The 26,367-nt window shown below is 43.8% G+C and overlaps 1 protein-coding gene across 4 annotated transcripts in view; it reads left to right on the plus strand.

Annotated features, from left to right (window-relative positions):
* The window catches only part of DOCK5 (dedicator of cytokinesis 5), a 271,412-nt gene that overhangs the window by 158,939 nt on the left and 86,106 nt on the right, over positions 1 to 26,367 (plus strand). For all 4 annotated transcript variants that reach the window (XR_004539947.1, XM_033950084.1, XM_033950083.1 and 1 more), the window contains exons 21-24: positions 1,319 to 1,419; positions 6,489 to 6,623; positions 9,496 to 9,607; positions 13,871 to 13,941. Coding sequence is in view for 3 of the 4 variants with exons in the window: in XM_033950084.1 (XP_033805975.1) it covers positions 1,319 to 1,419; positions 6,489 to 6,623; positions 9,496 to 9,607; positions 13,871 to 13,941 (419 nt within the window). In the remaining variant the exon portion in view is untranslated. The remainder of the gene's footprint in view (positions 1 to 1,318; positions 1,420 to 6,488; positions 6,624 to 9,495; positions 9,608 to 13,870; positions 13,942 to 26,367) is intronic.

Raw genomic sequence — 26,367 nt, forward strand, 5'->3', positions numbered from 1 at the left:
TGAGTCCCAAGGGGATGAGGAAGGGAGGTTTCTTGGTAGGGGGCTCTGCTGGGGGCATATTCTGCTTGGAGTGAGTTCTGCTCAATGGGGGGGAGGGGTATGAGGAGGCTGTACCACTGCTACAAGACTTGATTATTTTTATCTGAGGACAGCATTGGGGCCCAAGTTACATATATTGCCAGGAAGCACTAGTGCACCTGCACTATATGCAGGCCTGTGCAGTAAGTGTCTGCCCTGTGCACTGAGGACCGGATTCTATAAATGATACCATTATCAGCGGCCGCCTACAAAACGGCCGCTGATCACATGTCAATCATGCAATAGTGCCATTTAGAGAATTGTGGCTACGTGAAAGGTAGGTGCCAGAAACTTAGGCCAGGGTTTTAAAGGCCTAGATTTCTGGTGCCCACCTTCCATGAGAATTGCATCTAAAGAGGCGCCTAAGGACACCTAATGCCAATTCTAGTGTTAACCATGCCTACAGTGGCCATAGGCATCTGTTTAGTTGGGACAAAGGCGCTGTATTTTTTTTTTTAAGTGACATTTTAATATGTTTTTTTAAATTGGCACAGTCAATTACTGAAGCATCTGTAATACTTGTCAAGGGAATCAGTGGTCATCAATTTCTGCTTGCAGAGTCAACTTTTAAACCTTACTGATTTTAAGACAGTAATTAATAAAGCCAAATTCACTGCAGCCTTGCTTCTTTAATGTTTTACTTCTCTTTTCTTTCCCCGTATTCTATTCTTTTTCTTCATCTAATTCAAATATGTTAGAATCTTTTGAGAATACAGTAGAAATGCAGAAAACGTTACTAGGCATGTGATGATGTCTCATAGTTGTTATGCTGTAGAAGTGAAGCCAGTGCTGTAGCAAGGGAAGGCGGTACCCTGGGTAGTGGCACCTGGCATCGTCATGTCATGCGCTCTCATCCCTGCATATCTCTTCCCCTGCGTACCTCTTCAAAATCTTCGGCAGTAGCATCTCCTAACTGCTGCTTGTGCTGGACTTGGCTCTCCCTCTGATGTCACTTCCTGGTCAAGCGACCAGGAAGTGATGTCAGAAGGAGAGCTCAGGCCAGCACAAGCAGCAGTTGGGAGATGCTACTGCTGAAGATTTTGAAGAGGTGGCTGGGCGGTTAGGAGGTGAGGTGCCGGTGTCCCTGCTAGGGTGGCACCTAGGGCGGTCCGCCCCCCTCTGCTTCCGCCTCACTATGCCACTGTGTGCAGCCATTATCTACTGAGCCTTGAACAATTGGAAAGGAAAATAAATGGAAGACTTACCACATGGCTGAGAGCATCTCTTGGATTTCTGACAGGTATTTATCATTTCACTGATTGGAGACATCAAATTCCAGCACTTTAATCCAGTACTCGAAACTTATATTAACAAGCACTTCAGTGCCACCTTGGCATACGTGTAAGTATAAACTTGTCATGGTACTTGTGTTCCTACAGGTTTCAGCTCTAGCAGGCTTCCCTGTACTGCTGGTAGGTCTTCTATTAAGTAGCTTACTAGATCAGGGAAGAGCAACCTTGACCTCGGGGTTGCAACCCAGTTGAGTTTTCAGCATTTCCCCAATGTATACGTATGACATCCATTTGCATACAGTTCCTTCATTGTATTATTGAAATAAGTTTTAGTAATAGTAGTAGAAGATAGAAGTAGAAGAATGATAAAACAGCCTCACGTGATTACTGCTTTGCTTTTGTTGCCTTCCTAAGTAGTACTCTCCTCCCTCCATATTCGTGATGACTAGGGGCAAAGCTGGCCCACAAATAAGAAAAATTTGCAAATAATTTTAGGACTAACTCTGACCCACCCCTGCCTCCTACTGCCTCCCTCCACAACTTACTTCTTAAAGCCTAGTGGTCTAGCGGTGAAGTGGGGCAGGAGCGATCTTCCTATGTTCCTGCCCCATGCAGAGCCGCGAACTTAAATGGCTGCTGTGAGTTCCCGCTAGTCTCGTGGGAACTCGCAGCAGCCATTTATGTTTGTGGCTCTGCACCGGAGCAGGCGTGTAGGAAGATCTTTCCTGCCCCACTTCACCGCTAGACCACCAGGCTTTAAAATGTAAGTGTGGAGGGGTCCAGGAGATGGGGGGGATCAAAGTCGGTCCTAAGTAAGTTGTGGCTTTAAAAAGTAAGTTGTAGTGAGGTCCGGGAGGGGGATAACAACCATGAATAATGGAAATCGTGTTCACAGCATAAAGACAATACTAGATGCATCCCTATATATCCCTATAGATACGAGATTTAAATATATGCACAAACCTATAAAAGCATTGCAAAATGAGCATAATCCTGAATATTAATTAGATCATATTTGTATTTGTTATCTACAATTCTTTTAAGAGTTCCTTTTGCTGCGCTAAAAAAAATGTCCATAGTGTACCCATAGGCCATTTTTTAATACAGCTAGGAAATGGCCTATTTTCCATTTTCTAAATTAATGGCCTTTCTCTTACTATTAGAGCAACGCCATTGACAAAAATTAGATTGTGAGCTCATCATGTTTAGTTTATAGATACGAAAAAATGATATTTATGCAAGGAGGTAATAAATGGTTTAAACAGATATGGGGTCCATTGACTGACTTTATTGATACTACTTGAATGATGTTTCCCTTTACTCCTGATTAGAATTTACACATCCAGGAAGGGGGATGGGAGGGAGGGAGATATTATATTGGGATTGTTTTCTTGATTATATGGAAATAAGAGGGGAGTGAAAATATTATTTATATATTTTATTGAAAGTTGTAAGTGCTTTTTATAATATATTCTGTAATGTATTCATGTATGCGCTATTTTAAGTTTCAAAATGAATAAAGAATTATTAAAAAAATATTAGAGTGTGAGCACTTACCAATACAAAAAATGCCCACTCTCTAGCCCCCTAGATCAGGGGTCTCAAAGTCCCTCCTTGAGGGCCGGAATCCAGTCAGGTTTTCAGGATTTCCCCAATGAGTATGCATGAGATCTATGTGCATGCACTGCTTTCAATGCATATTCATTGGGGAAATCCTCAAAACCCGACTGGATTGCAGCCCTCAAGGAGGGACTTTGAGATCCCTGCCCTAGATATACCCTCTCTGTGAAAAAATAAAATTTATTTTTTAGCTAGTGGTTTGCTGAAGCATCCTGCAGAATTACTGCAGAACGCTTCAGCATATCCTGAAGCTGCAGTAGACACACAAGAGTGTTTTCCAAAGCTTATTAAAAGGAGCCCTAAACAAATGAAATGTGAAAGTCATGCCTAAATTGGGCAAATGAGAGCGCAAGATATCATGGATGATAGCAGCAAAGGCCACCAAGGTATCTAATACCCCCTTTTTTTTTACAAAACTGTGGCACGGTTTTTAGTGCCAGCCGTGGCGGTAACAGCTCCGAAGCTCATAATTCTGTGAGCGTCAGAGCGGTTACCACCGTGGCCGGTGCTAAAAACCATGCTACGGTTTTATAAAAGGGGAGGGGGGAATGAAAATCAAAATCCTGCCGACTTATATTCAGTGTTGACAGCAACAGCGATTCTGTACTATGAGCTGGATAAAATCTGAATTGAAAGGGATCTCCTAGTCAGCTATAAATTCTTAAAGCTGTTTTAAAATGACTTTAGACAAAAGAAAGGAATAGATTAAATATGGCAGTAACCAGATCCAATAGATCTAAATTTGATTTTTGTTTTTTTAAACGTGACAACCAGAAGCCTGTTTCAGTGAAACAGATAAAGAGCCCTCTGATTAGAAATCATTCATGACCATTGGTTTTGATGCTATAACACAGGGGTAGGCAATTCCGGTCCTTGAGAGCCGGAGCCAGGTCAGGTTTTCAGGATATCCACAATGAATATGCATGAGATAGATTTGCATCTCAAGGAGGCAGTGCATGCAAACCCATCTCATACATATTCATTGTGGATATCCTGAAAACCTGACCTGGCTCCGGCTCTCGAGGACAAGAATTGCCTACCTCTGCTATAACATATTCCAAAGTACTTTTGAACAAAGAGAATAAACTATGTTTACACAAGTTCAGTTATGTAAAAGACATAATAAAAATGACAGCGTCATCAGAAGAAACAGATTCCCACTGATTATCATCAATTCTGGGTTTTACAGTTGCACTCCCACTATTATATCTGAAACAAAACTACAAAATTTTTCTTAAAAAAGTAAATCGGGTAAAGATCTTACACTTGATGAATATAAATATTCAGTTTTCATGGTAGGATCATATCAGTTGTTTAAGAACAGAATACAGTTCTCCAGAACATGCACCTGTGTTTTTTAAATTTTGTCAAGAAAAATCTTTTCTTGACAGCCAATTGAATATTTTTTAGCTCACATCTATCCAGTGGTGGCTCAAAGTGAGCTACATTCAAGTACACAAGGTAGTTCCCTTTCCCGAGAGTTTGCAAGTTGGAGAGATTTACAAGATGGAGGGTTAAGAGGTTTACTGATGTTACAAAAAGTGTCAGTGGGTTTGAACATTGGTCTCTCTGGTTCAAAGCTGTAACCACTAGGCTATTCCTATGCACATTAGTGGCATTTTGATATTTTTCAAGCTGAATAATATAATCTGCTTGAACTGGGATGGAAAAAGGGATATCCTGATTCCTTTCGACTCTGCTTAGGTGATTCTTATCTATTTTTTAATTTAGTAGAGAATCAAGGTGAAGGTGAGGCATAATTAGCAAGTTTTTTCTCACAAATGTCAATCTCAGCTAAGGCCTGAGTCAATGATTCATACCGTATAGATAGAGGCTGTCTGCCCAATATTAATATCTGCAGGAATATCTAGCTGAGAAATCCGTCCATCTTTAAAATTGGAATTATCAATACGTGTAGTTGTATTTCTTTGACCAGTGGTCAATTATAGATTGTTTCTTTTTGTTAACTGGAACAAAGAATCAATGTGATTGAAAAGTGATTGAACCATGAAACTGTCTCAAAGGAGAAATTACCAGTGACTGAAGCTAATTAAGCATTCAGGTATAAACAGTACATCAAGAATGTACCTGTGAAAATGTGTAGGTTCTGTAGTTCACAAAACCTACAAAGCTCATTACTGTTGGGTTGCTTGTCAATATTATAAGTTCAAATCACAAAGAATTATAGCATTCCATTCCTCGGCTCGTGCTGGAAAGGGAATTGGATTTTGGTTGCTTTATTCCACTAGTAGCTCAAGATGAATTACATTCAGGTACAGCAGCTATTTCTCTTTCCCTAGAGGGCTTGCAATCTAAATTTCCTGAGGCAATACTTAAAGGGTATTAACGTAGAACAAAATCTTTTCCAGAGAAAGGAAAATGGTAAAACCAGAGGACATAATTTGAGGTTGAGGGGTGGTAGATTCAGGGGCAATGTTAGGAAATTCTACTTTACGGAGAGGGTGGTGGATGCCTGGAATGCGCTCCCGAGAGAGGTGGTGGAGAGTAAAACTGTGACTGAGTTCAAAGAAGCGTGGGATGAACACAGAAGATTTAGAATCAGAAAATAATATTAAAGATTGAACTAGGCCAGTTACTGGGCAGACTTGTACGGTCTGTGTCTGTGCATGGCCGTTTGGAGGAGGATGGGCAGGGGAGGGCTTCAATGGCTGGGAGGGTGTAGATGGGCTGGAGTAAGTCTTAACAGAGATTTCGGCAGTTGGAACCCAAGCACAGTACCGGGTAAAGCTTTGGATTCTCGCCCAGAAATAGCTAAGAAGAAAAAAAAAAAAAATTTAAATTGAATCAGGTTGGGCAGACTGGATGGACCATTTGGGTCTTTATCTGCCGTCATCTACTATGTTACTATGTTACTATGTAAACAAACTGCCCAAGATCATGAATATCAGTGGGATTTGAACCCTGGGTGCTCTAAGCATTAGGCAGTCACTCTGTTCCACTGCAGCCTGAGCTTCAGTAAGAGGCAAATCATGCATAGCCATTAACTGAAGAGGTCAATGAGCCAGGCAGATTCCCCAAGTATAAATTGATACCATGCCATGATTTATGAGCAGGTAAGCAATTGGAGGGACAAACTAATTAAGCAAGACATTTTCAGGTTCATTGAGTAAATCATGTCTATTAGTGATCTTGTTCCTTACAGATGTTGCATTCATTAAACAGTGATAACTTGACAACAGAGCAAAATATTTTTCTACATTCCCTAGACACACAAACTTAGATGTTGATCCTTCCATTTTATGTATGTAAATCATTTAGTGCTAAATAGTATAGAAATTTTTTAAATAAATAAATTAAAAATTATACCTTATGGATTCTTCATCTGCTAGGCCTCCTAGTGACAATACTGCTCATGTGGGCTGATCAGTGATTTCGTTGTAGCAAAGGCAGAGAGAGAGAGAGTGTGCGTGTTAACTATTTTGATAGAAAGACTAACCAAAGTTCTGACTATGAATGGAGCTCTGCAATACATGCTATCTAATGATTATTTGCTGTCTCTCTGTAAATTTACTTACTCATCCTTCATTCTGTCCAAAGAAAACTCACAAAAGTGCTGAACTGTTACTTGGGAAGCGCAGAGAATTCCACCCAGAGCGAACAACTGTTCACCTCATTGAAAGCACTGAAGTACCTCTTCCGTTTCGTTGTGCAGTCCCGGGTCCTGTACCTGAGGTAATAACAGAACTGTTCCAAAGACTTTAGAGCAATATAAGAGCTGCCTAAGAACAGCAAAGGGTTTGCAAAGTCTTTATTAACCACAGCAGTTTATGAATATAGCAATGCCCAACGTGGCTGGGAGTTTTAATTCTGTAGGTTTCCACAGACGAAGGGCTCCTTTTACTAAGGTGCGTTAAGGCCTTAATGCACGGAATAGTGGGCACGCTAAATTGCCGCACACGCTAGACCTTAACGCCAGCTTTGAGCTGGCGTTATTCTAGAAGCATACCGTGCGGTGTAGCGCATGGTAATTTCATTTGTGCGCTAAAAACGCTAGTGCACCTTAGTAAAAGGAGCCCTAAGTCTATTTATTTAAAGGAAATGTCTGATTTTATTCTTTCCTGTAAGATTTCTGATGCAGCCCTTTTGTGGGTGAAACATGGCCATGCCAGGCATTGTTTTATTCATAAAGTGTTGTGGTTAATAAAGACTTTGCTAAACTTTGCAGTTGCTGGTCAGCTCTTGTATTGCTGCTCTGAGTTGCAGACCAGCGCCTCTCTTGCTCCCAGAGACTTTAGAGCCACCAAATAAATGGGGAAAACTCAAAGGCATTTCCATGTGTAAGAGGAAATGCCTGGGACAGGGAAAGGGTGGGTATTTCACAGCTTTTGGAGTTTTTTTATAACCAAATTGACATGTATTATTACTAGTGTATTGTGTCTAGAGGAGGGGTAGAGAACTCCGGTCCTCGAGAGCCGTATTCCAGTCGGGTTTTCAGGATTTCCACAATGAATATGCATGAGATCTATTTGCATGCACTGCTTTCAATGCATATTCATTGTGGAAATCCTGAAAACCCGACTGGAATACGGCTCTCGAGGACCGGAGTTCCCTACCCCTAGTCTAGAGGAACCAAATGCAATCTAGCTGCCTTATCACGGTATCAGTTCCTCTGTTTAAAAATGTCCCTACTGTCTGACCAACTAAGCATAGCTGCATAATATCACTATGCGCAGAAATACATCTCAGCATTTATGGGGGAAAGGGGTATATTTGAGTATATATGAACCTTTCCATTTTAAAAACATAACATAGGGATTCCCACCAAAATGAATAATTTATCCCAATTTTTCCAATTCTTTAGGATAAGCTGCATGGCAACTCCCATCATTATAAGCAAAAGTTTGTTATTTTTTGCTGAAATTTGACTTTTTGCTCTCATAAATGTTCCATTTGTCATATGATAAAGCCACTGGATTTTCTAATAAATTATTAACTTGATCCCAAATAGATCTTCAAAATTCCATTATCAAAGGACAATAGAATATTAAATGATCCAATGTTCCAGCTTCAAGATGACAATGCCAGCATCTATTAGACTTAAAACTATCTACTTTATCTAGACGAACTGGGGTCCAAAAAACTCAATGCAATAAAAAAAAACCATGTTTGTCTCATAGATGCTGACAACGTACATTTCATCCTCCAAAACCAAATTTGTGGCCATTGAGACGCATTAATTTGATGCTTTATCTCAATGCTCCAAATGTCACGTAGACCAACTTTTGTTTTTTTGTTTAAAAATTCAGATATCAATTTATACCACTGAGCAGCCTGGTGTCCAAGGAAATCTACCTGAAAACATAAGAATGGCAAACTATGCTAATTACTAAAATTTTTCCATTCAAGACCATATAATTTTTTTATAACAATACAGACCAATTTAATAATTATTCTTGCCTCTACTTTTGACACAACCTTTTATTGAGGGGGAAAAAATAAGGTTGTGCTTCATGAAGAACGCCTATTTTCTACTAGTTCAAAATGATTTAAAAGGTAACTTGGTATAAGACCATATAATTTTTTATAACAAATACAGACCAATTTAATAATTATTCTTGCCTCCACTTTCGATAGTATGGCGTTACGTGTTCTGATTTTTTTTAGACTGAAGATTAGACAGATGCACAGCCGTATTTTGGATGATTCACATCCTCCTAGTGATTTTTTGATAAGAACCTAGATAAATAATGTTACAATGGTCTAAAGTACTCAGAACCAAGGATTGCACAATTAATCTAAAAGATGAAAAGTCAAAATAAGATTTAATTATGCGAAGCTTCCATAGTGTGAAAAAACTTTACTAAAGCATCAAGTTGTGCATCGAACGATAAGTTTCGGTCAAGATGTGCTCCAAAGATTTCAATAACTGGACTGATAGGACAATTAATTCCATTCAACGTTAAAGAATTTTCTTTAATCTTATTAGCTGGACTTGCCAAAAAAAATCTTAGTTTTATTAGAGTTTAACTTTAGGGCCTGTTTTACAAAGCCACGCTAGCGGCTGCAGCGCGGTAACGGCCCCAAAGCCCATAGAGATTTAAAGGATTTTGGGGCTGTTGCCGCGCGGCTTTGTAAAACAGGCCCTTAATCTAAATTCTTTTAACCATTGCTCAACAAACTTAATTATGGATGATACAAAATGTTGAGTATGCAATGTTAACAAAGAAATAGAGACTACAATAGTTATATCATCTGCATAATTATATAGTTTCAAGCCTACACTTGTTGGTTTATTGCCCATGGATGCCAAATAAACATTGAACAGTGAGGGAGAAAGTGGAGAACCCTGCGGAACTCCTTATATAATAACAGAGCGGTTCACATAATCATTAAAACATACAATAAAACAGTAACAAAACAGTTCACAAAATCAATAAAATATACAATAAAACTAACTACATCACAAAAAAATTAAACAAATAATATTAAAATTAAAAGCTTGTTTACTGCCATCATTTTTTGTGACTTTCTAAAAGATATCACAGTTCACAGAGATTCAAATTTTAGACAGCAAATTCATTACATTCTTACTTTGAATTTTCAGGTTTTATGGTAAAAGTGAAGATGGGGACGAATTTAACAGTGCTATTCGCATGCTCTTTCTGTCTTTCAATACCCTGATGGAAAGACCCCTGGAGGAGGCTGTCAAAATCAAGGTTCGTTTGACGTGCCATTTTGTGCTATTTGGAAATAGAGTATGATTAACAGATAGTTCAATATCTTGAGGGGCACGGCTTGCTCGGTCTTAGTGTGCATCCTTTGTATGTTTCAGTTTGTGGCCATAACTTTCTTGTAGAAAGGGCAAAACAACCAAGACTCAGTAATCAACAGCCTGATCAGGAGCCATTTTATAACCCTGCTAACAATGATGAAAGCTATTAGGAGAGTAATTTTCAAAAGTATTTCTGCAGGTAATTTGGAATTTCCTGTCAGAAAAGCCCCCTTTGAAAATCATCTACCTCCTCCATGGATAAAAATGTGGGTCCTGTTCACATTACTTATACTTCTTCTGCCTGCCAAATATGGTGGAGGGGAGGTCAAGGGAATTTCATTTTGCAGATCTAAATATATGCACTGAAACAGAAGCCCTATTTATCAGAAAACAGCATTGGCTTTTAGGCCCATGGCAGGGTATTCTTGCAGCTATAGCATGAACATTGCCCCATAGACTCATTAGAAGCTCTAACTTTATCAGGTAGAAATATGGAAAATACCATAAAACTACAGTACCTCAGAGAAAGCAGTTAGTACAAGAGAGCAATAGCTAAGGATAATTCTTGTGCAACAGGACTGGTAGTCTTGAGCATCAGGTTTTAACCCCTACCAGTCACAAGGGTTATAGAGAGCCCACTCTTTGTTTTCATGTTCCACCTGGGATGAGCTTCTCCCCCTCAGTCTTTCTCTCTACAAGCAAGGAGTTTGTTTGTTCTGCTCGAGTTTAATCTTTAGTTTTTTTCATGTTTTTATTATCTGGTCAGAGGCCTTCGGTGCTGGTCACCCCGGGGCATCTCTGGCTACAAGAAGATATACTGTAAACTCTCAGGGTTGAGGTCTGCAGCCTGAAGACACATGCCTTGCATGATTTCTGTGTGGCCAGTCTGCATCAGTAGTTCTCAGAGCTCAGGGTCCATAGCCTTAGGAGCAATCTTGCCCCAGGTTTGTCTTCAGTGGGTATGAGTGACTTGCCCCAGATTCTGTCCTCAGTGGGCTTGAGCGTTGACTGAGCTGATCCTGTGGCAGTTTATCCAGGATCAGAACTGACTGCATTCCTACCCCCATGATGTCACACATCTCCAGTGCGGGTCTGAGGGCCCAGCTTCACTCGGGGTCTGGATGGAAGGTGCAGGGTGCAGAATGTACAGGTGGACTTCCTAAGTTTACAGACCTTGGATTCTTGGGAGTGTTTTCTTTTTTGGTGGGCCTTTGATTGCATAGTCAGGTGCTGAGGGCATCCAATGTTCAACCTCTTGGCCTCAGCATCAAACAAAAAGGTGGCTCATTTCTTCAGCTGAAGATACGAGCCTAGAAGTGCTGGGCTAATACTCTAGTCCAGGCCTGACCTGTGGAGGAGCTCATATATGTGTTCCCCTGTGGTCAACGATAGGCAGAATGCTTCAAACGGTCAGAATGCACCCAGGTCGAGTGATCCTAGTGTCTCCAGATTGGCTAAGGAGGCTGTGGTACACAGACTTAGTTCTTCTGCAGAGGGACGTGGCTCTCAGGCTTCCTTGTCATCTGAATCTTTTCTCACATGGTCCCATCGCCCTGGAGGATCCAGAGCACTTTGCTCTTATAGCATGGCTCTTGAGCAAGAAGCTTTAGAGCAGGGCTGCCCAAGTTCGGTCCTCAAAATCTATTGGCGGGCCAGGTTATCAGGATATCCACAATAAATATGCATGAGAAAGATTTGCCTGCACTGCCTTCTTGGTATGCAAATCTCTCTCATGCATATTCATTGTGGATATCCTGAAAACCTGGCCTGCCGTTAGATCTTGAGGACCGGACTTGGGCAGCCCTGCCTTAGAGCAAAAAGGCTATTCATTTGAGGTTATTGTGGTCTCCAGAATTGTACACAATATTCTAAATGAGGTCTCACCAGAGTATTACACAGGGGCATCAAAGCCTTTTTCCTACTGGCCATACCTCTTCCTATGCACCCTAGTATTCTTCTAGCTTTTGCCATCAGCTTTTCAACCTGTTTGGCCACCTTAAGGTCATCACATACAATCACACCCAAGTTCCGCTCTTCCATTGTGCACATAAGTTCTTCACCCCCTAAACTGTACCATTCCTTCGCAGTTTGCAAGCCCAAATGCATGATCTTTCATTTGTTAGCATTAAATTTTAGCTGCCAAATTTCAGACCATTCTTCAAGCTTCGCTAGGTCTTACTGCATGTCATTCACACCATCCAGGGTGTGTACTCTATTGCAGATTTTGGTATCATCAGCAAAGAAGCAAATCTTACCTGATAGCCCTTCAGCAATATCGCTTATAAAAATGTTAAAAAGAACAGGCCCAGGAACAGAACCTTGAAGCACACCACTGGTAGCATACCTTTCCTCAGAGCAATCTCCATTGACCATCTTCTGCTCAACCAGTTCCTGACCCAGCCCATCACTTTGGGGAGCCATCCCTAGGGCACTCAGTTTATTTATTAGACGTCTTTGTGGAACACTGTCAAAGGCTTTGCTAAAATCTAAATACACCACATCTAGCTCACTCCCTCTATTCAATTCTCTGGTCACCTAGTCAAAGAAATTGTTGCATTCAGTCCTGTAATCCACCGGATACCAGAAACTTCACCATTTTCTGTTTTAAAAGTGTTTCCATTAATTTGCTTACCACAGAAGTCAGACTTACTGACCTGTAATTCCCTACATCTTCCTTACTTCCACTTTTGTGTAGAAGGACCACATCCACCCTTCTCCAGTCCTCTTGTACCACTCCTGACTCTAGAGAAGCATTGAAAAGGCCAGTCAGCAGAGCCACCAGAACTTTCCTAAGTTCCTTCAGCACCCTCGGATGTACACTATCCGGCCCCATTGCTTTGTTTACCTTAATTTAGCTAGCTCCTCATGAACACAATCCTCTGAAAATCGATCAGGGTCTACCATTACTCCATCCCTATTCACGTTTGTCTTCTGCGGTTCCGCAGCTTCTACATATTTCTCCCCTTCATTTTTGAGTCTCACAAAGCCACTTTTGTACTTCTTCCTATCACTGATATATCTAAAAAAAAAATGTCTTGTATCCCCATTTTACCGAATCAGATATTTTTCTTTCATTTGATCTTTGCTTTCCTGACTACTCGACCAGCCTCTCTTAACTTTTCCAGATATTTTTGCCTGTCTCTCTTTCTGCAATCTTTTGTAGTTTATAAAAGCTAATCTCTTATTCCTTATCTTCTCAGCTGCTACTTTTGAGAACCAAAGCGGCCTTCTTTTCCTTTTACTTACTTGCCTCACAAAAAGGTCTGTCACCTTACAATAACTCCTTTCAGTTTTGCCCCCTGCATTTCTACTCCTTCTAGATGTTCCCATCCAGACAATTCCTTGACGTAATCCCCCATCTGAACAAATTTTGTTTTTTTAAAGTCTAGAACCTTTACTTTTGAATGAGCCCTCTCTATATCCATCTCAATATTAAACTGTACCATGCAGTGATCGCTGGATGCCAGATGATCACCCACTGTAACATCAGAAACACTTTCCCCGTTTGTAAGCAATAAGCCCAGTATGACTCCATCCCGCTTGGGTTCCATTACCAACTGCTGAAACAGTTCTCCTTGTAGAGAATCCAGGATCTCCCTACTTATAAATGACCCCACAATAGGGATACCCCAATCAACATCCTGCATGTTAAAATCAACTATTATTAAAACTTCCCCTTTTTTAGATATATTTTGAATATCTATTATTAAATCTCTGTCCATGTCTTCCGTCTTTGACGGAGTCTTGTATGTCACACCAATGTAAATATATTTTCCATTCCCTCTTTACAAACACAGTGGGTAGTCAGTAATAGCTATGCTCCTTCCTTGCTGATATAATGACACAAGAGTGGTATCAAAAGAGTTTTTATTCAAGCATAGAGTAGATTTTGCTCTTTCCTCCCCAACTCTTCCTGATCATCCCAACATTTACTGTTCTCAGATAAAATTTCCAGAGGATAGGCCTTGTTAGTTTGTAGTAACAAGACCAACACTTGATGACATCTTACAGCCTACTTGACAGATTTATTGTGTTAAAGACTCTTCTAGATGAAGTGGACTTTTACCTTAGAAAACCTCTGCCTCAATAAGACTTAGTCTGTAAGATTCCACCAGCTATTGTTTTATATTTTTCTTCTCATGTAGAATGTCTTTCAATCTTCTGTCATCACAAATAATTCAGAAAAGCATCTTTTATTTGTTTTTAGGGAGCAGCTTTAAAGTATCTACCAAATATTATCAATGATGTCAAGCTGGTGTTTGACCCCGTTGAGCTAAGGTAACTCTTAAACATTTCTGACCTCATGCATTATATATAAGTCAATGTTTTACTCTTTTTTTAGAAAGCTCTATCTGGCTGTATTATGCATGTGTTACTTTAAGAAATTGCGAATGAAAGATTTCTCTTCTAATTTGGTTATCTTGGAACCCCTTCCATTGGGTTTCACCAGAGAGTAGCTATATTGTCCCTACTTGAAAGTCAGACAGCAAAACAAGCAAGGTTGTATAGGGTATGTAATTAAATTAATTGGGTGCTCACAGTGACTTCTGCAGCAGTAAATTATCCCCAGAGTACATGTACTGCTAATTTGAATATTTACACACATGATGTAAATTTGAAATGTTATAAAGCAGAAATATGTTGCATTGTTGATGGGGCTGTAAACTGATTATTTCCAAGGGGCAGGTACAGTGCACTAACTACATATTTGACTAAAGATTTACATTGCAGAATGGTAGAGGAAAGTCTTCAATATCCCACATTATTTTCCGAATGCACAGGAACATTTAACACACTGTTTCTCTTAGATAATTGGCAAGCCAAGTGTATGCTAAAATTGGCCATATTTGTGCAGGTGGCTGAGTTGGGTGTTAAGAGATATCAACTATCGTATTTACCTGAAAATAAGACAGGGTCTTATATTAATGTTTGCTCCAAAAGAAGCATTAGGGCAGGGTGTCCAACCTGTGGCCCGGTGAAGTATTTTGTGCGGCCCCGGTCGAGGGTGATGCAGTGTTTTCCTCTGCTGCCATCGGATGTTTACCGTCTTGCCGGCTCCCTCCTCTGTCTTGCTGTAGCGTTTGCGCGTTTATGCGGCCCCAGAAACATTTTTTTGGGCCAATGTGGCCCAGGGAAGCCAAAAGGTTGGACACCCCTGCATTAGGGCTTATTTTCAGGGGATGTCTTATTTTTTCATGTACAAAAATCTACATGTATTCAAATAAGTTTATTATTATTATTATTATTAAATTTTTGATTAATCGCTTTGTCATATTTTCAAATACAGTCATGTCTATCTTCTTCTGGAACATCGTCATAACTCTCCAAACCCCGAATTCAAGCCTGAATTTCTTGCAACTCCATTTCCTATAGAACCATCTGCCCCAATCTCTCATGTCCAGCAATATAGCTCTCCTTAAATGAGCATTTCTTGTCCATGTAACCTGCTCGTAGTGCATTGGCAACACAGCTGTCAGTTATTTTATCCCATGGATTCTTCACCCAAGACATGACTTCTTGCAGGCTAGGGTTCACAAAGTTTCCATGCTGATTTCTCTCCATTTGATTTTCAGTGTAGTCATTGATTTCCATCTGTAAATGGCCCTTGAATGGCTTATTTATTGCAATATCAAGAGTCTGGAGATAGGCAGTCATTCCTGCAGGAATCAATATTTGATCTATTCTTCTCTCTGTAAGGAAGTTCTTTATGTCTTTAGCGCTATGAGTGTTGGCTGAATTCCAGACTAGCAGACCTCTTTGGCCACCTCGCAAAACAAGTGGCAGCATTATAAATCGACCCACTTCCTTATAATTGCTTGTGTGCATCAGGCTTTTTCAGTTTCAAGAACATAAATGCCTGAAACATGTTCAATTTTATCTTTCTTGTCCTTAGTGATGATTAGAGGTGGGACTTTCTTTCCATCCAGGTGAATTGCCAAAACACAGCTAACACGCTCACTTTTGTAACCAGTGACGAGGCACCTCTCTGATCAATTGTTGTTTGAGATCCTTGGTCCATAAACACTGTGGTTTCAACCATAACAATCATGTTGGAGAGTTGGTATTTAAAAAAGTTGATGCCATCAACAAAGGACTAGAATGCAAGTGCACGTTTAATAACTTCAGTATCTTCCAGCTTGAATAGTGTAAATCTTCTTAGAGACAGTTCATATCGCTGAAGTAAGCCAGTGTTGTGATGCTTTGAATTCTTCTGTTGATATGTCTATCTCCGGTGTCATTGCAAGGGCAAATGCTTGACTATCAGTCCTGCGCACAACCAAAGCCTTTGCTCTCCTGTCAGCAATCCATTCACAGATGATGTCTTCCAGCTCAGAAAATAATGGTTGCCAATCGGATCCACACTTGCACTTCTTAGCATTTCCCTCATCCACATGTTGACTGAGGTTATCGTACTCTGCTTGCCATTTTCGGACCATTCAGAAATCCAACTTCTTCTCTTTGCAGAAAGCTCTAAAATTCTTGCCCCAGGAATCTTCCACAATTCCTTTCTTGTACTTGATGGAATAACTCTTTCTTTTTGCACTCATCTTGTCTGGGGGTGAAAATATTATTCCCTTTAAATCTACCATTAAATCAAGTGTTAATTGAAGACTTACGAGACAGGAATTGCAACAAAAATAATGACAGTTTAGAATGATGGTTCACACAAAAGCGATGAAAAATTGCAGGCACCAAAATTCAAAAAATGTTTCTTTATTTCACATGAGTGCATTAAAGTACGTCCATTAGAGCACACGACTTATTGAATTATAAAGATTCATATTAGACACAACCATCCATTCGTTATTAAGTGTGCATGTTATTCGTGCATTGTGTCTGTACTCCGATTGATCATTCAGCTACAAATCTCAAGTTCATCTGTTTACATAGTGTTTACCTCTCGTCCAAAGGCACCCGCTTAGGTATTTACAAATATTGGTACTTAATTGTAATTTACATTATGATTTATTTTAAGTTTTTCCCAGATATATGCTATGGCCCTAATTCTATAAAGGGTGCTTGAGTCTTTGCGACCCCTTTACTATCAAGTTTCCCTCCGGCCTGATTCACTTACCTCTCCTGTGATCCACTTTGAATCCGTGCATGCAAATGAGGTGAAACGCATGCAAAGTAGGCTGGGACGCGATTCACAACACCAAATTTCAGATCCAATTGGGCTGGCCGATCACCTAAAAAAGCGACTGCTGGGGAGCAGTCAAAACGTCTTTCCAACTGGAAGCCCTGCTCTCTGCATGCCCTGCTCTCTTCTCCTGCCCGCTCTGCCCCATGCTCTTCTTCTGCCTGCCGCCCCGATGAAAAAAGCAAAAAAAAAAAGTTGCAGCCCGAAAACCTCCTGCAGCCCCGACTCTTCCACTGCCCTGAATGCCTGCCCGCCTGCCTGCCTCGAATGCCTGCCTGCCCCGAAAACTGCCTGCCTCATTCGCCTGCCTGTCCCGACTCCCACCCTTCCCCGCAGTGCAAGCCCATGGTTTTAACCCACGGGCTTTTAAGTAGGTTAAAACCACAAGCTTCTAACATTTTTTTAAAAAAATCTAAGCCGGGCCCGGAGGTCTAGCGCATGCGCAGACCATCTACAGATGGTCTGCGCATGCACGGGGATTGCTTAACAGCGATCTGTGCCTGCAGTTGGGGGCGCTCCTCCGATCACCCCCATCTGCATATTTACTTGTTGGGAATTCGTCGGACCTCCCCAGATCGGGCCCTATCAGGCAGGTTATCCCAGGACAAGCAGGCAGCATATTCTTAACGTATGGGTGACGTCACCGACGGAGCCCCGGTACGGACCTTTTTAACTAGAAAGTTCTAGTTGGCCGCACCGCGCATGCGCGAGTGCCTTCCCGCCCGACGGAGGAGTGCGTGGTCTCCAGTTTCTTCGTTTCCGCGGAGCGAAGAAGACGCATGTGGTATTCAACGGCTGTTGAACACTCCTTTTTTGCCTTCCCGCTCGCGTTATTTTGATTTTTTCTGCTTTTTTCCTTCGGGTTTTTTCTGTTTTCTGTCTAATCTAAAAAAAAAAAACAAAAAACTTTATTTTTTCCTTTATTTTTCAACAGGCCCCGGCGGGGCCTGTTGCCATCATACAAGCCTCCGGCTTTGATTTCGCTGAGGCCGTATTCCCCTTCATGCCCCCTCAGCCGGGTTTTAAGAAGTGCCAGCGGTGTGCACGCCCGATTTCCCTTTCGGACCCACACAACTGGTGCCTACAGTGCTTGGGTCCGGAACATCGGGCTGACACCTGCACCCGCTGCGCGACTCTTCAAAAACGCACACTTAAAAATAGACAAATTCAGCAGAATCTCCTCTTCGGCACCGGTTCTGCTATGGATCCGACCCCGACGTCGACGGCACCGCCGAAATCGGCACCGTCAACATCGACACCACCTGATCCTTCTGCGGGGTCGATGGCGCCAGGTAAGCCGGCTAAGAAGCCTTCCACTTCCCTCGAGCGCCCTCCAGCCACGGCGGTGACACCGGTCCTTCCGACGTCCCGCAAGTCCCGTAAGCGCTCCGCTCCGATAACGGTGAGTGCCTCTTCATCGGCCTCCTCATCACCGGAGCGTAGAGCGGCACCTATGGTACCGAAGAAAAGTAAAACGGTACCGGTGCCCCCATTGGAGGACCGTATCTCGGCCATCCTCCAAACTAAATTACAGGAGCAACTCAAGCACCAGCTTCAGGAACTGCTTCCAACCCTGCTGGCACCACTCCTTCCGGTACCGGTCCGGCCCGAGCCTCGCACCACTACGCCAGTGGCCACCCCCTCGGTACCGATGAACACTTCGATGCCGGTCTTATCGGCACAGCCTACACTACAGACCTGCACGTCGGAGGACCCATCCCGACCCCAAGATCGACATCGATCGTCTCGGGACCGGGATCGACACCACTCCTCCCGGGACAGAGATCGGCACCGGTCTTCATCCCCCGGCACCGTATCCATGAGATCTGGCAAGTCCCTTTCTAAAACCCGCCATGCTGAGCCGGCCATCAGGGACCCTGACTTATGGGAGCAATCCCCACTCGGTACCGAGGAGGATGCCTCTTCCACTGATGAGGAACCCTCCATGGCTGAATCCACCTCCAAACCCGAGCAGTCCTCATTTACAAAATTCCTTCGGGAAATGTCTGGGGCTCTTTCCATCCCACTTGAGTCCGACTCCAAGAAGTCCCAGGCCTTTCTAGAAGCCTTGGATTTCGACCAACCCCCCAAGGAATTTCTCAAACTCCCCGTCCATGATATTCTGCGGGAGACGTTTTATAAAAACTTGGAGAACCCCCTTACTGTTCCAGGTGCCCCTAAGAAACTGGACAGTTTATACCGGGTCATCCCTATTCCGGGATTTGATAAACCCCAGTTGCCACATGAGAGCCTCCTGGTAGAATCCACTCTCAAGAAATCTCATGGTTCCAGTGTCTATGCCTCCACCCCTCCTGGCAGAGAGGGTAAAACAATGGATAAATTTGGAAAGCGCCTATACCAGAATGCCATGCTGGCTAGCAGAGCCAACAATTACTCATTTCATTTTTCTTTTTATATGAAATATCTGGTACAACAACTTTCTGCTCTGCAAAAGTACATCCCTGAACGCAAGGTCCCATTGTTTCAGCAACAAATTTCTACCCTCCTTCAGCTCAGGAAGTTCATGGTACGCTCAATCTATGACTCCTTCGAGCTCTCCTCCCGTGCCTCTGCTCTGGCAATTGCCATGCGACGCCTTGCCTGGCTGAGAGTATCTGACCTGGATGTCAACCACCAAGACCGCCTTGCCAACGCGCCCTGTCTTGGTGATGAACTTTTTGGGGAGTCTCTGGATACCACCACACAAAAACTTTCGGCTCATGAGACGAGATGGGACACCCTCATTAAGCCTAAAAAGAAGACTCCGCCGACACAACCATACAGACCTCAGTCTTCTTACCAACGTCGCTTTTCTGCTAGGCCACTGAATCCTCCTCAACAGCAATCTCGTCGGCCTCGCCAACAACAACAACAGCACTCTCAGGCTCGCTCGCAATCTCACCAGACAGCTAAGCCTCTCCCTCAAACTAAGCCTCCTCAGCCCTTTTGACTCCTTTCTCCAGGGCATAGCCAGTCTTCAACCCTCGCTGCCTCTGCCTCAACCTATCGGGGGCCGTCTCACCATCTTTCTACGGCGCTGGGAGGCCATCACATCAGACCTGTGGGTTCTAAACATCATCCGTCACGGATACTCCCTAAGGTTTCAGACTCTTCCTCCAGACCATCCTCCCGTAGAGTCTGCTTCTCACTCCTCCCAGACTCCTCTCCTCCTCAGGGAGGTCCAATCCCTCCTCCTTCTCAATGCCATCGAAGAAGTTCCACCAGACCAAAGAGGTCAGGGATTTTACTCCCGCTACTTCTTGGTACCCAAGAAAACAGGGGATCTTCGTCCTATCCTCGATCTCAGGAACCTCAACAAGTGTTTGGTCAAGGAAAAATTCAGGATGCTCTCCCTTGCCACACTTTATCCTCTTCTGTCTCAACACGATTGGCTATGTTCCCTGGACCTCAAGGAGGCCTACACTCACATCCCAATCCATCAGGCTTCACGTCGCTACCTCCGATTCCAGATACTGAATCACCACTATCAGTACAAAGTGCTACCCTTTGGTCTCGCATCATCACCCAGGGTGTTCACCAAGTGCCTGATTGTGGTAGCGGCCTGTCTCAGGTCCCACAACCTTCAAGTGTTCCCCTACTTGGACGATTGGTTGGTGAAAGCAACAACCTCACCACTTGTGCTGCAATCAACTCACCACACCATCTCTTTCCTCCATCTCTTGGGGTTCGAGATCAATTATCCCAAGTCGCATCTGCTTCCCACGCAGCGCCTTCAGTTCATCGGAGCACTTCTCGATACCAACCTCATGAGAGCGTTCCTCCCTGCCGACCGGCACCGGACACTACTTCACCTCTGTCGACAGGTGCTCCTACAACCATCCATCCCGGCTCGCCAGATGATGATTCTTCTGGGTCACATGGCCTCGACAGTCCACGTAGTTCCTCTGGCGCGACTCCATCTGAGGATACCGCAATGGACCCTCGCCAACCAATGGTCACAGACCAGGGATCCTCTTTCTCATCCCATCTCTGTGACATCGTCTCTTCAGCGATCTCTTCAATGGTGGTTGAACTCCTCAAATCTTTCCAGGGGCCTCCTTTTGCATCCACCCCCTCATTCCATGATCATCACCACAGATGCCTCCCCCTATGCATGGGGAGCTCACATCGGGGATTTACGCACCCAGGGACTCTGGACCCCTCAGGAGCGCCAACATCACATCAATTTCCTGGAGCTCAGAGCCATGTTTTATGCTCTCAAAGCCTTCCAGCACCTTCTCTATCCTCAGGTTCTTCTCCTGTGCACGGACAACCAAGTCGCCATGTACTACATCAACAAGCAAGGCGGCACCGGATCTCGTCTCCTTTGTCAGGAGGCCCTCCGAATTTGGACCTGGGCCACAGCCCACAATCTTTACCTCAAAGCGGTCTATATCCAGGGCGAACAGAACTCCCTGGCCGACCAGCTCAGCCGCATCCTTCAACCTCACGAGTGGACCCTGGATCCTCCCACTCTCCACTCCATCTTTGCTCGCTGGGGCACTCCGCAGGTGGACCTCTTTGCAGCTCCTCACAACCATCAGCTGCCCCAGTTCTGCTCCAGACTCTTCTCTCCACATCGTCTAGCCCCGGATGCATTCCTGCTCGACTGGACGGATCGGTTCCTCTATGCCTTCCCTCCACTTCCTCTGATGTTGCGGACTCTGTTCAAACTCCGCAAGGACAGGGCCACCATGATTCTCATCGCCCCTCGGTGGCCCAGGCAACACTGGTTCTCCCTTCTACTTCAACTCAGCTCCAGGGAGCCCATTCCTCTTCCTGTATTTCCATCTCTGCTTACACAGCAACGTCAGTCTCTGCTACATCCCAATCTGTCTTCCCTCCACCTGACAGCTTGGTTTCTCTCGGGCTGACCTCTCCAGGAAACCTGTCTCAGCCTGTCCGTCGCATTTTGGAGGCCTCCAGGAAACCCTCCACACTCCAATGTTACCATCAGAAATGGACCCGGTTCTCCTCTTGGTGCCTCCTACATCATCACAATCCCACCTCATTGGCCGTGGAGACTGTACTGGACTATTTGCTCTCTCTGTCTAACGCTGGTCTCAAGTCTACCTCAATCAGAGTCCACCTCAGCGCCATCACTGCTTTTCACGAGCCTATCCTTGGAAAACCCCTCACGGCTCATCCTCTGGTTTCCCGGTTCATGAGAGGCCTCTTCAATATCAAACCACCTCTTCAGCCTCCCCCGGTTGTCTGGGACCTCAATGTGGTTTTGTCAGCCCTCATGAAACCCCCCTTTGAGCCGCTTGCTACTACCTCGCTCAAGCTTCTCACATGGAAGGTGCTTTTCCTCATTGCCATCACCTCTGCCAGGAGGGTTAGTGAACTGCATGCACTGGTCGCCGATCCACCGTTCACTGTCTTTCACCACGACAAGGTGGTTCTGCGTACCCATCCTAAATTCCTTCCTAAGGTGGTTTCAGCCTTTCACCTCAACCAGTCCATCGTGTTACCTGTCTTCTTCCCTAAACCACATTCTCATCCTGGGGAACAGGCTCTGCACACGCTGGATTGTAAGCGTGCCCTGGCGTACTACCTTGACCGTACCAGGGCGCACCGCACCTCTCCTCAACTCTTTCTGACCTTCGATCCTAACCGTCGGGGTCACCCTGTTTCTAAACGAACGCTATCCAATTGGCTTGCTGCCTGTATTGCGTTCTGTTATGCTCGGGCCGGCCTGTCACTGGAAGGAGCTGTCACGGCCCATAAAGTCAGGGCTATGGCTGCCTCTGTGGCTTTCCTCCGTTCCACGCCCATTGAGGAAATCTGCAGGGCGGCCACTTGGTCTTCAGTTCACACATTCACTACTCACTACTGTCTGGATGCCTTCTCCAGACGGGATGGGCACTTCGGCCAATCTGTACTTCAGAATTTATTTTCCTAATGGCCAACCATCCCTCCTCCCTCTCTGTTAGCTTAGAGGTCACCCATACGTTAAGAATATGCTGCCTGCTTGTCCTGGGATAAAGCACAGTTACTTACCGTAACAGGTGTTATCCAGGGACAGCAGGCAGATATTCTTACGACCCACCCACCTCCCCGGGTTGGCTTCTTAGCTGGCTTATCCTAACTGGAGACCACGCACTCCTCCGTCGGGCGGGAAGGCACTCGCGCATGCGCGGTGCGGCCAACTAGAACTTTCTAGTTAAAAAGGTCCGTACCGGGGCTCCGTCGGTGACGTCACCCATACGTTAAGAATATCTGCCTGCTGTCCCTGGATAACACCTGTTACGGTAAGTAACTGTGCTTTAGTGAATCTGGCACATTGTGGTTAATGAGCCAATTAAGGGTCTTAACAAGCGATAATTGGTACTTAGGCGCCCAAAGTACATAGACACCACTCTGTAGATTGTGGCTGGGCCCGTCCTCGAGTAGGTGGGAAACTCCGGCTCAGACCACAAGCAAGAATTTTAGGACGCCTTTTATATGGTGGTGAAAGGAAGACCCGGATACCGGATTCCTTGAAAAACAGTACCAGGTTTATTAGTGTCCCAAAGTACAAAGAAAAGAAAACAAAAACAAAAAGAAAACATTCAAATTGGTTTGTTAGAGTCCTTTGGGTGCATCCTGCACGCTATTATATCACAGTCCAGGTGAGCCTTAGGGGTTTTACTGAGGAGCTGGATTGCCCCTCCTTATCAAAAGGAAAAATACTATAAAATCAAAATATTGCATCAGTTCAATGCCTTCCTCGGCTCGTATCCCCACTGGGATTTACTGATCTCTCTGGACCCCAACACCTTCTGGCTTTATAGCTGAGCACGGCTTGTGTCAAGCCTTTTCACCTCCCAGCTCTCTTTATCTTCAGACAAGCTTTTCTCACCTAATTAGCTCTGCCAGCAATGCTCTGGCTTCCGGGTGAAACAAAGAAACAATTGGAGAACGTTCTTCATGAGATTAGCTGAGGCCTTTCACATACTGTATACCCCCAGGTCCATGTCCTCTTCACTTACATTATCACTCGGGACACTGCACATTTCCCATTCACCCTCATGGGAACTCTGGCTTAGCATTTCCTCATTCCTCCCAGGCTGTGCATCCCATCCCCCTTTCTGCAGGTCTGCCAGAATGCCTGCAGCCTTTCCCTGGGGATAATTTCCCAGCCCTTCTCTCTGGGGTTTAAGCTGCCAGTCACTGTACTTCCCAAGTGCTGTACCACCTTTCCTTAGGTGCTGGCTTCCTGCCATACGATCATGCTGGGGCTTAGGCACCCTCCGTGACCTGGAATCTCCTTGAGTGGTTTGGCTTCTCTCATCAGAGTCAGCTGTGTCCTTCCTTCTCCACCCCAACTGACTTTGCCTATAAGGCAAACTCCCGGGTCTGACTCCACCCCTCTCCAAATTGGTCTCAGGTTTCTCCCTGACTTGGGGAAAGGAGTGATAGGGGAAATTAGTGGTTTTCAGAGCCTTCCCTAACTGGGACCTGCCTTGGCTTGCATTCTCTTGGCTGAGCCAGCTGTCCTGGCTCCAGGCCGGGTTTTACAGAGCCCTGTGCTGCATTCTGGGGAGTTTTAGCAGTAGTTTTCACTGTGACAGGAGCTTCCCTGTCACAAGATGCAGCCACAATTTCATGGATGCCCATGTTTAAAACTCACGCCTAACTCAATAGGCGTGGGCGTGGAATGGGCGTAATTTGGGCAATGATTCAATTTAAGCGTCCTTTGATTCATTTACATAACAATGAGCGACCTAGGGCATCCATATCATGCCTATATTATAGGCGAATGAAAACCAGGTCTACTTTTGAGCTTAGTTTGGACTTCAAATAGATCTGAGTTCTATGACGGAACTTAGGCACTCTTTGGATGTTCTTAATGTGATCTGTTAAATAGCTCTCTGGGATTTATTTTTGCTTTTTTTAGCTCAAAATACATTTTATAAGGCATCATGTAAACGGGGCACATCAAAACAGATATATTGCATGTAAAACCTTCTATTTTTGTGGACAAACAGTAATGCTATATGGGAGAGTGTGGCGCAGTGGTTAAAGCTACAGCCTCAGCACCCTGAGGTTGTGGGTTCAATCCCACGCTGCTCCTTGTGACACTGGGCAAGTCACTTAATCCCCCCATTGCCCCAAGTACATTAGATAGATTGTGAGCCCACCGGGACAGACAGGGAAAAATGCTTGAGTACCTGAATAAATGCATGTAAACCGTTCTGAGCTCCCCTGGGAGAACGGTATAGAAAATTGAATAAATAAATAATTAGAGAAAAAGATCCATTAACTGAAGCACAGCACATGAAAAACATAGCTTTAATTTTATTGCTAAAAAGCTACCCTTTTTTTCTGACTAAACAGTGCTCCAATCAGCTCATTCTTGAAAGCAAAGAAAGCACATGACAAAAATATGTAGACTGCATACATAACTTCATTTGCAAAAGGTTTAAAACAGAAAAAAACAGATATAGACATTAACATTGCTTCTACTTCATTGCAAATGGAGGTTTGCAGCTGCATAATGGTGACCTCATTGTGAGATCATCAAGGTGCTCCTGCAAGGTAGAATGCCACAATTAAAATATGTGCTGGGGGAGCTGGTTGGGATTCAAACACATGACCTCTGGAAGATGAGTACAAGGATTTTACTTATTGAGCTTATTAAGCAGCTTCCAGGCAGGTGTCTCTGACTGCCCCTTGATATGATAGCTTAGGGATCTGCTAAGCTATCATATCACAGGGCTTAATAAAGCAAAAAAAAGCCCAGAGAGCTATTAAGCAGATCGCATTAAGGATGTCCAAACTGTGCCTAAGTTCCATCTTTAGAACGGTCTATCTGAAGCCTAAACTATGCTCAAAAGTAGACTTCCTTACAATGCCTATAAGACCTAGTTTTACAATTGCTATGCAGCTTGCTAGCTCACTCTGTAGCACACTGGTTAAACCTACAGCCTTCTTCCCTAATGTTGCAGGTTCGAATCCCAGTCACTCTGTCTGATGGAAAAGAAATAAATAAAATCATTAAACAGATCCAACTCCCAGTATTACAGTTATAATGAAAAACTATAAAATCACCATTCTATAACATAAAATATTATAACATTAAGGACATTGTTTGGACATCTAAATTTCACCTAAAACCTGATTCTTTAAAGCAGGAGTGTCCAACCTTTTGGCATCACTATGCCGCATTGGCTGAAAAAAATGTTTCTGGAGCCACATAAACGTGCAAACGCTCCAGCAAGACACAAGAGGGAGCCGGCAAGACGGTAAACACCCGGGGGGGCAGCAGAGGAAAACACTGCATCGCCCACGACTGGGGCCGCACAAAATACTTCACGGGGCCACATGCGGCCCTCAGGCCGCAGGTTGGACACCCCTGCTCTAAAGGATGCCTGTAAAGTTAGACGTCTAAAGTGCTGAATGCTGCTGAGCGCGATTCTACAAAGGATGTCTAAACGGTGCCTAACTTTAGACACGTTTTGCAGAATCAGGGCCTATATGTACAACTTCCCAAATATACACATATATGTGTAATTAAAAATAAACAAAAATATAATTTTATTTCTAATAACAAGAAATCCTCGATAAAATATGACTAC

Source organism: Geotrypetes seraphini, chromosome 6, assembly GCF_902459505.1.
Source record: "Geotrypetes seraphini chromosome 6, aGeoSer1.1, whole genome shotgun sequence".
Taxonomy (NCBI): Eukaryota; Metazoa; Chordata; class Amphibia; order Gymnophiona; family Dermophiidae; genus Geotrypetes; species Geotrypetes seraphini.